Below are 13,676 nucleotides of genomic sequence, written 5' to 3' on the forward strand. Positions count from 1 at the left end.
TGCATTGTATCTGCTGTGTTTTTCAGTTTGTTCATAGGTAACTGTCTACTTTCAGTAAGTTCAGTGTAAATTTAAAACAAAAATTAAAAAAGACACATTCATGGTGAATGCTGTTTTCAGGGATCTGTCAGTTGCAGTCAGGGGGCCCATCACACTGGCTTGGAGGGACACAGATTTACTTGTTCCTTTCCTCATGGAGCCAGCCAAGTGGAGGCTCACGTACTCTTGGATTTTAAATAGCTAGAGAGCAGACTGGGGGTGGGAGAGAGGGCATAGAAACCCCCTGCTGGGTGCTCCAATCCAAGGTGTGTCCATTGTGCCTCCTCTTTATGAAGCTTGGTCTTCTTCATTCACAACTATCAACTTCAGACATTATTTCTTCTCCTGATGCAGTGAGAGGAGTTTATGCCAAAGGATATTGGAAGGACCCTGAATACCTGCCGCTGGGGCGGAGGCTGAAGGGACGTATAGTAACGCTTCTCTTGGGGGGTCGGGGGTTTCTTCTAGGCATAGCCCTTCTGTACCTGCAGATGTACCGTGTCACTTCGGACCAGGCCTACCTGCTGCGGTCCCTGGACTATGTGAAGAGAACTCTTCGGAACCTCAGTGGCCGCAGGGTCACTTTTCTCTGTGGGGATGCAGGGCCCCTTGCTGTGGGTGCTGTGGTGTACCACAAGCTCAAGAGTGACAGTGAATCCAGAGAGTGCATCACAAAGTGAGTTTTAAGCTGAAAGTATTTCTCGTCTCTGGTTGGAGCTATTGCTGTGGAAATGTACCTTAGAAAAATTGCTTTTGTGCTCATCTTACATGAAACAGAAGGAAGCCAGTACGATGCTTTAGGAGCTGAAAGACTTTTATAATGTGTACTGTAGGCCTTATAATGGGACAACCAAGTTCTGTCTTCCTGTGGGCAGGGTTCCATTGGAGCTCTCTGTACAGCTGAGACATGAGTTTGGTTTATATTTTAGGGAACAAACATGTTACCTTGAGTCATAGTCGAAGGCTCCTTCTTAAATATTTTTCTCTCAGATGCCTTAGCTGGCATTTAATGAAAGCTATCTGGGCTAGGGCTCTGTGCTGACTTGCTAACTTGTATCTATTAAGGGAGAAGAATTAGTGGGAATAGAGAAGGATTTGGAGGGTTTTTTAATCTGGTCCTTGAATCAGAGATGACCTCATTCATCAGGTCCTAAGAATAAGTGAATATGGGGGATTAATTTCTTTTCAATAAAGGATATTCCGTGTCTCTTCTTAGGAAATTAATTTTGGTTTTATTTTGTTTTTTTTTTTATTAGACTTTTGCAGCTACAGAAAACAGTTATAAGTCCAGACTCAGACCTTCCAGATGAACTCCTTTATGGACGGGCAGGTTACCTATATGCCTTACTGTACTTGAATACAGAGATTGGTCCAAACACAGTATCTGAGACAACTATAAAAGAGGTATTGATTATAGGAGCTAACTGCTATCTATGATAGCTATACAAGAGGTATACTCATCACTTCTTTAAAATCTGACAGCAACCAGGATCGTGGAAGAGCTGGAAGGAGCCTCCTTGGCAATCTATTCCAACTCTTTCATTCTACAGAAAAGGAAACTGAGGCTCAGAGAGGTTGAGTGACTTTCCTAAGGTCACTTAACAAGTAAACATTAAAGGTGGGATTTGAACCAAGGACCTTTGACTACTCCAGAGTCTTTTTCCTTGTACCCAACTAAACATTTTGAGGCACATGAGAAATATCTCCTGTTTTTCTTTCTGAATAAACTTTTAAAATCAGGTACTTCCTCCATTGACCTATCAGCAGCCTTTTCCTTTTAGAACATTCTTCCTGGTACCTAACATAAATTCCTTATGCTGTAATTTATTTTGTTTGTTCCTGTTCATCCTTACTAATGATAAAGATGATCTTCTGTTATCCATCTCTTCTCTGGCCTAACTATGCCACTTTCTCCAGTATGTCTGAACAGGTTTATTTTCTAGTCTTCTGTATTTTCCTCCTATGAAAAAAGGAAAGTTAGAACTAGAAAAGAACAGTAGTAGCAGAGTGGTTTGAAATGTTTGAGTTCTTACTGTCCGCTTCAGACTGATCATCAATAGAAGAGACAGGAAAGAGCAATAGTAAGCTATTAGAGAGTAATTCCTTCCAAGTACCACGAGAGCTATTTGTAGAAACCACTTGTGACATTTTGATAGTGTCCTAAGTTTTGTTGTAGGGAAAGTCTCATTAATCTGTCAGATGGAAGTAATGTGTGCTGAGTGCCTGGAAATTTTTGTATGAAGAATTCATATGATTCTCGAGAACTATTATTACCATAAGTTAGATTGTATTAATAATATTTGATATTTGGAATTTGATATTTGGATGGATTGATATTTGGAACAACACCATTACAAGTTTTTGAGATTCATATTGTCTTATCTTTAGGTAGTAAATGTTATCATCGAATCAGGTAAAAATTTATCCAAGGAAGAACGCAAAACTGAACGCTGCCCACTGTTGTTCCAGTGGCACAGAAAGCAGTATGTTGGAGCAGCTCATGGTGTGGCTGGAATCTACTATATGTTAATGCAGGTAAGTGTGTTCTAGCGCCAGTCTCCATTACGCTGATCGAGCCACCATGTTGGTCATCATATATTCAGAAGATCTCTTGGTCTGGTACAGAATGAAACTAGAAACTTACAATTATCCCCTCATGTGAAACTGGTATTTCTTAGAGACTAGGACTTCATCGCCTTTCTGTGAGTCACAGATGAATTCGTTCTCCCCAGATCACAAACTTGATGCTACCAAAAACACGTATAGTATTTGTACCAAAGCGACTGATGGGTGTTTGCAGATAAGCTGCCATAAGCCAGATTCTGCCATCTACTCATTTGCTGGGTGTCTAGTCTCATATAACAGAATTGGCCTCCCCAAAGGCTGTTGATTTACTTCTTATTAAGAGACTATATTGTATTCAAGTCCCCAACTAATAAATGGATTTGCTTAAATATACTTTAAGAAAATTTGTGTGAAAATCAAAACATATTTTCTCATGGAAAAAAGAGAGAATGGTGGTTAAGTTCCTATACCTGCTCACAAATAATGCTTGAACTTGTAATTGTACTCAAAGTACTATCTCAGCTATATGTCCTAACTGCTGGTTATGCTTGGCTTTCATTTGTTATTTTTTATTTTATTTGTTATTTTTTAATGGGAGGATGCATCTTTAATTCAGCTTTGCATGCCAGGAATACATCTCTTCTCACAGAACACCCTACTACTTCCTATACCTGTTGCAGTAGCTCACTTAGAAACAACTCAAGAAGAAACGGCAATAGGTATTTCTGGGTGCAATGATTTCTCAATTTTCCTACCCTCTCCAGCTACGTTGGTTGTATAAGGTTACATAATTTCAGAGTTGGGAACACCCTCAGCAGCTACCTCATCTGATCCATATACACTACAGTGTGACCAATGCATTGCCACCCAGCCTCTGTTTGCAGACTTCCAGTGGGGGGTACCCACTGCCTCCTGAGGTGACTCATATAGCTTGTTCACCCATTCTGAGTTTAGAAACAAAGCTTTGCTGCTTCTCTCAGATGTAAGGACAAGGACTTTAGACTCAGACTCCTCCTTTGTTCATTTGTTAATTTAGGAAATACTAAAATGAACTCTCCCAAGTACTGGTGAAGGTCCTTAGAGGCCAAGACTGCTAAAGCAGATCCACCTTCAGTGGGAAGGTGAAGCCTTAGTAGAAAGCTTTGGACAGGCTGCAAACATTCAGCTGGTTAAATTCCTCATGAAAATGTCATTGTTCAAATATCTGTGCTTCTTGCCTCTAAATCCACAATCATGTCCTAGAAACACACATATAAGTGACACAACACTTGTATGGCCTCCACTGCACAATGAGTCATGGCCTTTAGCAGAAGGAATAACATCTCTTAGCAGATGTTCAGTGACAGCATCAGCTCACTTTTCTGGGAACCCTTCCCATCCTCTCCATGCATGATGCTCATCTTGACCCTGCCATAGCAGAATACCTCAGCTGGTTCAGAGCCCGAGAGTGGTAGATAACACCAAAATTCATCCTTAAACGATCTAGAATGAATCAAACACAAGCCTCCAAGTGCAGCCTCCGAGCTGTAGGGTCTCAAGGACATGCTTTCTAGGGCAATGCTTCCGTGATGCTCACTCTCTCCTCAGTTCCAGGTCTGTTGCTTCTCCTACCTACTTCTGCCAAAGAAAATGCTTTTTTTTGTCTTTGTTTAGCTGGGTTTTGATTTTTAGATTTCCATTTTGGGATGAGAAATTCTCAGTGATTATTGTTTTGTAATTTCAGTGAAACATCATGTGAAGGTACCAAATTGACCTTTAATCAAAGGTTTATTTTGCTGCAGGAAATGTGTCAACTAACAATATCTGCTTCGATGTTGAATTTTGTTAGAAAATGATTGACCTTTTTTTGTGATTTTTACTCTTTAAAAGTACCTATTAATTCAAGAACTAATAGGGCTTACCAGGCTGCAGTATTTGTGATGCCTTCTGTGATTAATGAGGTATAGATAATGCCTTAAGTAGCAGTGTAAAACAGCAAGTTTTGCACAACTTTTCAGGTACCAATGTAAATAATTCTTGCACAACAGAATTTTGAGGATAAAAAATTAATGTCAGAACAGGTATGAGTCTATTTCCCTACAATTTATTTACTTACTATAATTATACAAGATAGATAAACATGGAAATGGACCAGCCTGTCAAATCCTTTGCAGTATATACAGATCTCTTTAGCATAAACAACGTCATGTGCCTTTTTTTTTTTTTGTCTTTTGGAGGGCAATTGAGGTTAAGTAACTTGCCCAGGGTTACACGGCTAGTATTTTTGTGTGGGTGTTAAGTGTCTCAGGCCGGAACAGAACTCGGTTCCTCCTGACTCCAGGACCGGAGCTTTACTCACTGCACCACCTAGCCGCCCCAGTCATGTGCCTTTTAAAAAATAAAATACTATTTGCAGTTAGAATAATTATTTCATTTCTATATTCCCTGGACAATTACAGTTCTACATGAAACATGGGGAATCTTTTTCTGTCAATGAATATTGTATCCCATAGAAATCAAAAGCATCACAATTTAGTTGTTAATTTAGTTTTAAAAGAGAAATATACATTATGAAGCTTTAAGAATATATTAAATATTATATTTGCCTTATTTAAAACTATTCAAAACATAAAACACTTAAAAAATAAATGTCTACTTTGTGGCTATTAAAGGGTAGAGAGGAGAAAGAAAAGGGAAAAGATGGGAGAAAAGAAAGAAGGCAGTAGACACAATCCTAGGGACACATATCAAGAGACAGAGGCTGAGAAACAGGCAGAGAAAGAGGTGGAGGGAGCCCTGGTAGGCTTAATGACAAGTTCTCATTGCCAGGTCGCCTGCACCTACACATGCAGTGCATGATAGAATGAATGATGGCTAGAGGAGTGTAAGCTGACTGCAGCCTGTTACTGTTGACAACTTACAAGCAAGAAGGGGCATAAAAGTCACCCGATTTGCAACCTCAGTGTCACTTAATTCTCACACGTTACCTAGTCAGTTGCCAAGTCTTTATCTTTCCCTCCATGACAGTTTTTGCATATTCCCCCTTCTCTTCACTCACACAGCAACAGTGCTAGGTCAGGCCCTCATCCCCCTTGTCTAAACTATAGTAGTGGCCTGCTAATTGGCCTCCCTGCTTCAGGTCTCCCTCCCACTCCAATCTATGCTTCATAGAGCTGCCAAATTTGATTTTTCTAAAATGCAGATCTGAACTCACTCTCCCTCATCCCTCCCCTACCACAAACTCTACTCTTTCTCTATCCCCTCAAAGATCAAATAGAAACTCCACTAGTTAGCATTGAAAGGCCTATGTAATCCTGCCCAGTCCTACTTTTCCATGCACTCAATAGTCCAGCCAAACTGGTCCTCTTAACTGCGCCTTACACACAACATTGCATATCTCCTCTCTGGGCCTTTGGGTAGGCCATCCCCTGTGCCTGGTATTCACTTTCTTCTTAACTCTGTCTTTTCAATTACTGGTTTTCTTCAACATGAAGCCTTTCTTGATTCCCCTTAGCTGCTGGAGCTCCCCTTTTCCCCAACCCCAAGATCACCTTGTTTTTGTTTTGTATATATTTCCATATATGTGTATTATCTCCCGCATTAGAATGTAAGCTTGCTGAGGACAGAAACTGGCTCTGTATCCCCAGGGCCTAGCACAGTATCAGGCTCAGGGTAGTTACTTCATACGTCCCTGGTGATTGATTGTTAAAGATAGTATTGAGAACATGTGTACTTGGAAAAGAAGTTGGCATAGTCACTTAAAAACTGCGGTGCAACAGTGGGGGTTTCCAGGGTTACACTTGGGTTGTCTGAGACACTAAAACATAAACAAGAAGCAGTAGAGCTCATTGGATACTTCATGTGGCATTTAGGGGGAAATAGGCAAGGAATGTGTAGGATGAGATGAGAGATGTGGAGGACCCTCCATGCTGATGTATTTACTTATATCTCCAGCCCTATTTCTCCCAGAGTATCTTCTCACTGTTCTCTGCCTGGAGAGTCATCCGTTATAATAAAGAAGAGAAAGGTAGGGGTGAGCCCAGTTCGGTAAAATTAACGGACACATCAAAAAAGAGTCTGATGTTATCTGCACTGTCTCATGCCCATAGTCCTCTACCCATGCAAAAACAAATGCAAGCATCTTCCCAGCTCTCCTTTGAGTCCAAGCCTGCTCATCATAAAATTGCACAGCATTAAGTTTCAGCGGTTTTGTTGTTGTCTTTCCATTTACATTGTTGTAGTGATTGTGTCGTTTCCTTTGTTCTGTTTATTTTATTTTGTCGCAATTTATTTAAACCTTCCCATGTGTCTCTGTATTCTTTTTATTCATTATTTATTAAGGAAAATGATTTTTCCAGCAAAAGGAGGGAGTTTCAAAAGAAAGGACTTTCTGATTAAGTCTTAGATAACCAGATAGCTAAAATAAATAGAAACTCTTCATTTGCCAAATACTCTTAAGTAGTTGAGGTTTGAGGTTTTATTCTGTTTCCTATGACATAATTACCTTTTTTTTTTAATGCTAAAAGAGTATATTATAAATGTGTGTCTTGTTTTGTTTTAAAGCCAGTGTCAAATGTGGACCAGGAAACCTTGACAGAGTTGGTGAAACCAAGTGTTGATTATGTGCGACATAAAAAATTCCGATCTGGAAATTACCCATCATCATTAAGCAACGAAACGGATAGATTAGTCCATTGGTGCCATGGTGCCCCAGGGGTTATACATATGCTTCTACAAGCCTATAAGGTCAGTCTTCACTTTTCTTGAAAGAATATCCAATGTAAAGATGACCATCTTTTTTTCATAGAAGTAAGTTTTCATTTTGATTTTGACTTTTCCAAATTAACATTCTTCCAAAGAAAGTAGGAGTTATTTTTTTTAGTTGGGTTATTGTTGTGTCTCACTAACTGGAAACATATTAATAAATGGTAGAAAACTTAATGACAGCAGTTTTCTTTGTGCTGAGATGCTTACAACAAATTGAGGGGCTAGAAAATTTCACCAGCTACTTGTAAATAGTAAGCTATTTGGCTTACTTCTAATCACCCAGTTTCAGAGACTTTCTTTTTACTCCCTTGTGACTTTTGGCAAGCTTTTAGTACAATATTGCCATTCAAGACCTTTGTACATTTGAGTTTTGAAGGGAAATATCAAGCTACTTAATATTGCTTTGGTGTCCACCAGAGAACTAAGGGAAATAGGTGGAGATAATGTAACATTAAATTCTAGGCCTATTTCAATACTGTTTTAAAAAGAATTTCTGATAAACAGCTTAGACAAATTGTCGCCTGTAAGTTAAAGTGAATAATGGTTCTTGTCCAGCCTTCTTTTCCATGGTTTGTATCCTTGTTTGTGACAGTCCTCTCCCTAGATAAAGTAGTGTTCTGAATCACATCACTCAACAACCAAGCAATTTATTTGTTTCCTTGAGAATCGGTTATGATTATATAGCAAGATTTTCTGATACACGAGCAAAAAAGCAGTCATACCTAACAGAGTAATTATTCATATTTTCACCTGAAATGGTAAATGCTAAATTTTATCAACTTGGCAAAGAGCCAGAGTTTGATGTTCTCAGATCTTTTGTTTTTTCAGGGACCCACAATTTCATTGCCATTAGGAATTCCTTATGAGGAAGTGCCCTCTACTGATGCAGGCCTGGATCTCCTTCTCAACTTAGTCTTAGAATAGTCTGAGGTATGGGGAGGTTATGGGGTTTCCTATTTTGTTTTAGAGGCCAGCCTTGAACCCACTTAGAATTTTCTGGTGCTGGCACTCCCATGGCACTCCACTGCCTGTCTCACTTTCTTTTAACCTCTGGTTAAGAGAATGAACATAAAAGAAAGGAAAACATCATCCACCAAGGAAGACCAGAATTCATCTCCATTCCCTTTCTTAACACTTCATGAACTTTTTTTTTTCTGGAGGGGAGAGGCAGGACGGTTGGGATTAAGTGACTTGCCCAAGGTCACACAGCTAGTAAATGTTAAGTGTTTGAGTTTGGATTTGAACTCAGATCCTCCACTGCCCCTCTTCATGAACATTTAACAGAAAAGGGCATTTGCTGAAGGACATCAAGTAGAGAATCCTCATAAAGCAAAAGAAAAAGGTTTGTCATGGGTCCTGCATAATTCAGAGGGGATAATTCAAGAAAGTTGTGGCCATTGGCTTTTAGTATAAGGAAGAGACAGCTAAGGGAGCATTTGGGGAAATCTATGTTACCCAGGTTTCTTTTTCTCTTAAAATCCTCCTATTTAAATACTAACTGAGCCCATCCCTTCTCAGTATTAAGGAGTAAAAATATCTTATTCCTTCTTTTGCCTCATCCTGCCCCCCCAGCTAAGGATACCACCCTATGCTTAACTTCAGCTTTGTTTCTGCCACAATGAGTTCATCCAAAGATAAATTTCATCCTGATGTTATCTGTATAGACATCCCTCAATATGCAGTATAGACAAAGAGTCTAGGCGGCATAGCTGCTCAATGGATTTCTGTGTGCCCACAACCTGATTTCACATTCATTTTTAAAGGGTGGCATCTATCAATGAGGCACTCTGTCCTGCTGAAAAGTAATCCCTGGCACTGGTGATCCTTCCCACCTTGTTTCTGTCACTAGTCTCAGTCTTCCAGTTGACTGGAGAAAGTAGGCAGGTAACAGGGAGTCAGGATATCATGCTGCCCAACGAATCATTTGTCACCAGGTTGTACCAGCTCTCCTGACCCAGCACTTGGCCACACTGGGACAGCCAGCACCCATGCTCAGCTGCCGGGGTGAGCTAGGACATGACTTAGATCAACTGCCAAATGCACTTGGATACAAATAACTCTTATAAAAGCAGTACATATATTAAGCTGAGAAACAATATAATCTGTCTGAAACCAGTGCAGATCCAGGAGTTAGAAAATATGAATACTTACCACAAGAACAATATAAACACCCACAGAATCTTTGCAATTAAAAGAGCAAATGCACCTGAGTCTGAGCCAAATGCAAACAAGAAGTTCAAAGGGGATCATAGAAAGCAGGACACTTTGTCACTTTTGTTTTCAAACCTTTTTGTTTGATGTAAGAATAAGAACTCTCCTCTACCCTTTCTGCAGTAGGCTGCAGCAGCAGGGGTTAGGGTTGGAAGGGGACCACTGGATGGGGGGGATCATGGGAATGAAGACGCATGAAGGGTTCAGGTATCTCCAGAAGCATCAGGGCACAGAAGATGAGCTTAGATTCCCCCAGCACTGGTGGGGAGGTGAGTCTTCAGCCACGGCAGGCATTCACATAGGAGGGGTGTTCACAAGTCAGCCACCCTCTCTTACTTGTCGACAAATGAGTGATGGTTCTGTCCAGATTCCCTGGGCCAGAATAGATAGGATGAACAAATGCCAAAATTTGCTCTTTTCCTCTAATTCTGAGGCCCTTAAATGTCCAGTTTTGGAAAGTATCTCTGCTCATGAGATGATTTTTCAAAGCTTTTTTTTTTTTTTTTTTTGAGTGAGCAAGTGAATGTTTTTTGTTGTTGCTGGGGAAACTAAAGGAGAACTCCCATTGGCTGGAGTCAGTTGCTGGCAGGCTTTAGGGAAACTTCACAACCTTGTCCTCAAATGTCACCCCAGGTTGGCAACATGTTAGATATTCCAATACTGAGGCTTTTGTGAATAAGCTGGAAATTTTGCTAACTCACCTAGTCTTAGGAGGAATCGGTATTTGTGGTTTTGAGATATACTCATTTCTCAATCAGATTTTTGCCTTTTTTGTTGAAATATTTGGAATTCTTTCTCACCTTTCCCTTTAGTTATGCCTAAAGAGAATTACTGTAGGTTAAAGCTTCCCATTTGGAAGAACAAAAGCTTCCCCATAGCTCTGTGGCACACTGCATCTTGTGTTGATCAGGAGCCAGGGGACTAGGGAGGAGATTTTTATCAGCCATTTGGAAGAATTGCCTATTATTTATGTTAAATGCTCATTTTAAAAGAATGTGGCTGCTGCTGCCCTTAGAGTACCTAGCCTGTTTCTCTCAAGATACAAATTGTTATTTCCATTCTAAAACCTCCCAGATTACAAGTCCTTAATATTTTCCTGAGATACCACCCAGCTGTTGTTCATTTCAGTTTCTTGCCTAACCTCACCTAAGACAAGATGGGTTTTTTTTTCTTCCTCCTAATTCGGTATCACATTTATAAACAAGTTTAACCCCAGAGTAAGTTAAATGCCTTTATCCCTTCTAAAAAATTCCAACATATTTTGAAAAACATGTGAAAAGTCACTAAGGATCTTTGGCATTTTATTCAGCCATAAGGATTATACATTCAGAATGTGTAGCAGAAGGACAACAAATTCATTAGACTGACTGCTAGATTGACCGAGACTTGTAAGCATCTCTTTGTCATTAGATTTTTCACGTGGTAGAATTTGTTGTAACTTTTTCTTTTGTATGCCTTTTTTTATACCTTGTTGTATAGCTTTGATTTTTGAGAAAAAAGGAAGATTTTTGTCTAGTGTTGTCCAAAACCTGTGCTAAGACAGGGCAGACCCCATTTTCTACAGTAGACTGATGGTGAGAGAATTTTCTTCTCCACTGCACTTGCCACCCCATCTACCTCCTCCCAGAAATCAGCTTTTATCAGCCACACTTAGACCTGACCTTTGACTCCTGCCTCAGCTGAGGCTGAGGGAGTCTGTCCTCTCTGACCCCCACCTCTGTTTGACATAGAAAAATTTATTCTGAGAATACAAGTCTACTTGCGGGGCCAAACTTCTGGCGATTTTAGGGTGTGTTCATCCAAAAGAATTCTCTCTCCCAGGTTACTGAGGCAAGGGTTGCAGACTTTGATTTCCCAGTAGGAAGTAAAAGACAAAATATAGGTATTTAATAATGACTGATGACTGCGTAATGTAATAGACACCTCACAAAATGAGAGGTCAGAATCCTGGAGTTCTCATCTCTCTTCTGCAACTCTCTAGCTGTGTGACCCAGGAAAAACCATTCTGGGCTTTAGTTCTCTCATTTGTAAAATGAAGGCATTGGATTAGATGGTCTCAAAGGGCCCCCGAAGCTCTAAAATTCTGATTTGCAGCAATATGTGGGCCGGTACAACATCGGACGAAATGGAATCAATCAGCCAATAGTTGTAAACGATACAGCCCAAAGGCAAGAGTGTGCTGAGGTCAGAGAGCAGGAGAATACAGGGTACCTGGCACTGGAGGGCTTGGCAGGGGAGAAGCTGGAATGCCCATAATAGCATTTCCAGAGTCACAGTGTTGTCTCAGGCCAGCCTTGGCTACCTTTTGTTGTGTGTGAACGACACAAAGAATCTGTGCCATGTGAGTATTTTTGTCCTCCTCTGCTGCATCTGCGCGTGCTTAGGAGAGCTGTGGCTGTGGAGCCGTGCCATCCATGGCAATACATGATTTATGAAGTTCAGGAGTGGGTGGTGTTTTTTAATAAACACGACCAACTTTCATTATGACAGATTTCTCCCCAGAGGATTCACCATGTAGGTACCATTGTACTCACATCAGCAAGGTAATGTTAATATGAACTGTCAGCCTCGACATCTAAGTAGCCCTGTTATATAAAATGGGATAGTGTAATGGATTGTGAAGAAAAGTCTTTGGTCATATTCCAAACAGTGTCGAGTACTTAGGCTCTGACATTGGCACCCTTTCAGTCAGAAGGTTCTGAGGGATTTTTTTTTCTTTTACTTTTATGGCCAAAATAAGAGCTGAGAATGACTTTGAGAAAATCTGCTAAATGGCAGGAGTTGGGGGAGGGGGGAGATGCTGAGGTAGGAGATTGTAGACAAGTTCTTGATGTTGCTGTTTTTTCTTTCTGAATGCTATTCCAAATGCATCATGTTCACAGTAGAACTCCCACATTTTTTTTAAAGTAGTCAAGAGAAACAGTTGCTAAATCAGAATAAAAGAAATTCCTTTAAAAATCTGTTTCTCTTTTTAATTCTTTAGGTCTTTAAGGAGGAGAAATATTTGAAGGATGCTATGGAATGTAGTGATGTAATCTGGCAGAGAGGCTTACTACGGAAAGGATATGGAATCTGCCACGGGACGGCAGGAAATGGTTATTCCTTCTTATCCCTCTACCATCTAACTCAGGATAAAAAGTACCTCTACAGAGCTTGTAAGGTAAGGCCACCTCACCCCGGTGTCATCTCTGCACCTCAGGTTTCAAGAGAGCTCATCGCAGCTTGTTTTCCTTTTCTCACCTCCTCTACCCCTGTCCCCCTTTCTCCTGCCTTCCCTTGAAGCTGTTAATCATTCTCCGAGGCACCCAGGGCAGACAGCTCCCACAGTCTGTTAGTCACCAAGTTGGCCCATTTGTTCCACTGCTGTTTCTCTCCTCTCCATCTCCTCCTGCTGCCTCCATCACCAGACACTCATTGCCTCCTCCTGAAATGTGTAAGGTCCTTCAGGGCAGGGACTGAATCCTTTCTGACTGATCTTTAGTGCCTAGTTTATTGAATGAATAACTATGGTATTTTCCATTCGTTTTCAGTCATGTCCAACTCTCTGTGACCCCATTTGGGTTTTTCTTGGCAAAGATACTGGAGAAGTTTGCCATTTCCTTCTCCAATTTATTTTACACATGAGGAAACAGAGGCAAAAAGGGTTAAGTGACTTGCCCGGGGTCACACAGCTAGTAAGTGTCTGAGGCCACATTTGAACTCAGGAAGAGGAGTCTTCCCTGACTGCAGACTCAGCACTCTTATCCACTGTGCCACCTAGCAATCCATTAATAACAGTAGTCATTAGCTCCCTAATAGTATCCCTGCCTCCAGACTCCCCTATTCCCCCACATACTGTTCTATGCTCCACAGACCACCAGATTACCCTTCTGATAGCACAGTTTTGATCATCTCATTCTCTTGCTCAGAAGCCTTGAGTGGTTGCCCAGTTACATTTTTTAAAAAATCTCAGCCATTCAAGTCCCTCTACAGTTAGCTTTGCTCTGACATTTCACATGATCTGCCACTCCTCACCTTACATTTACCTGATTTTCTAAAGCCCTTTGCATTCTTGGAATGAGTTTCATATTCTCCATCTTGGTTCTCTTAATTTACAGTGCTTTTTTCTTTCTTTC

The 13,676-nt window shown here is 40.6% G+C and overlaps 1 protein-coding gene across 1 annotated transcript in view; it reads left to right on the forward strand.

Moving 5' to 3' along the window:
* LANCL2 (LanC like glutathione S-transferase 2) overlaps nucleotides 1–13,676 on the forward strand; it is a 68,492-nt gene that overhangs the window by 39,539 nt on the left and 15,277 nt on the right. The window contains exons 3-7 of the mRNA XM_069083733.1: nucleotides 508–715; nucleotides 1,296–1,443; nucleotides 2,428–2,574; nucleotides 7,147–7,329; nucleotides 12,545–12,721. Of these exons, the coding sequence (XP_068939834.1) occupies nucleotides 508–715; nucleotides 1,296–1,443; nucleotides 2,428–2,574; nucleotides 7,147–7,329; nucleotides 12,545–12,721 (863 nt within the window). The remainder of the gene's footprint in view (nucleotides 1–507; nucleotides 716–1,295; nucleotides 1,444–2,427; nucleotides 2,575–7,146; nucleotides 7,330–12,544; nucleotides 12,722–13,676) is intronic.

This window comes from Petaurus breviceps, unplaced genomic scaffold (genome assembly GCF_028583685.1).
Source record: "Petaurus breviceps papuanus isolate PSGF00001 unplaced genomic scaffold, PetGlider_PUasm1.0 174, whole genome shotgun sequence".
Classification (NCBI taxonomy): Eukaryota; Metazoa; Chordata; class Mammalia; order Diprotodontia; family Petauridae; genus Petaurus; species Petaurus breviceps.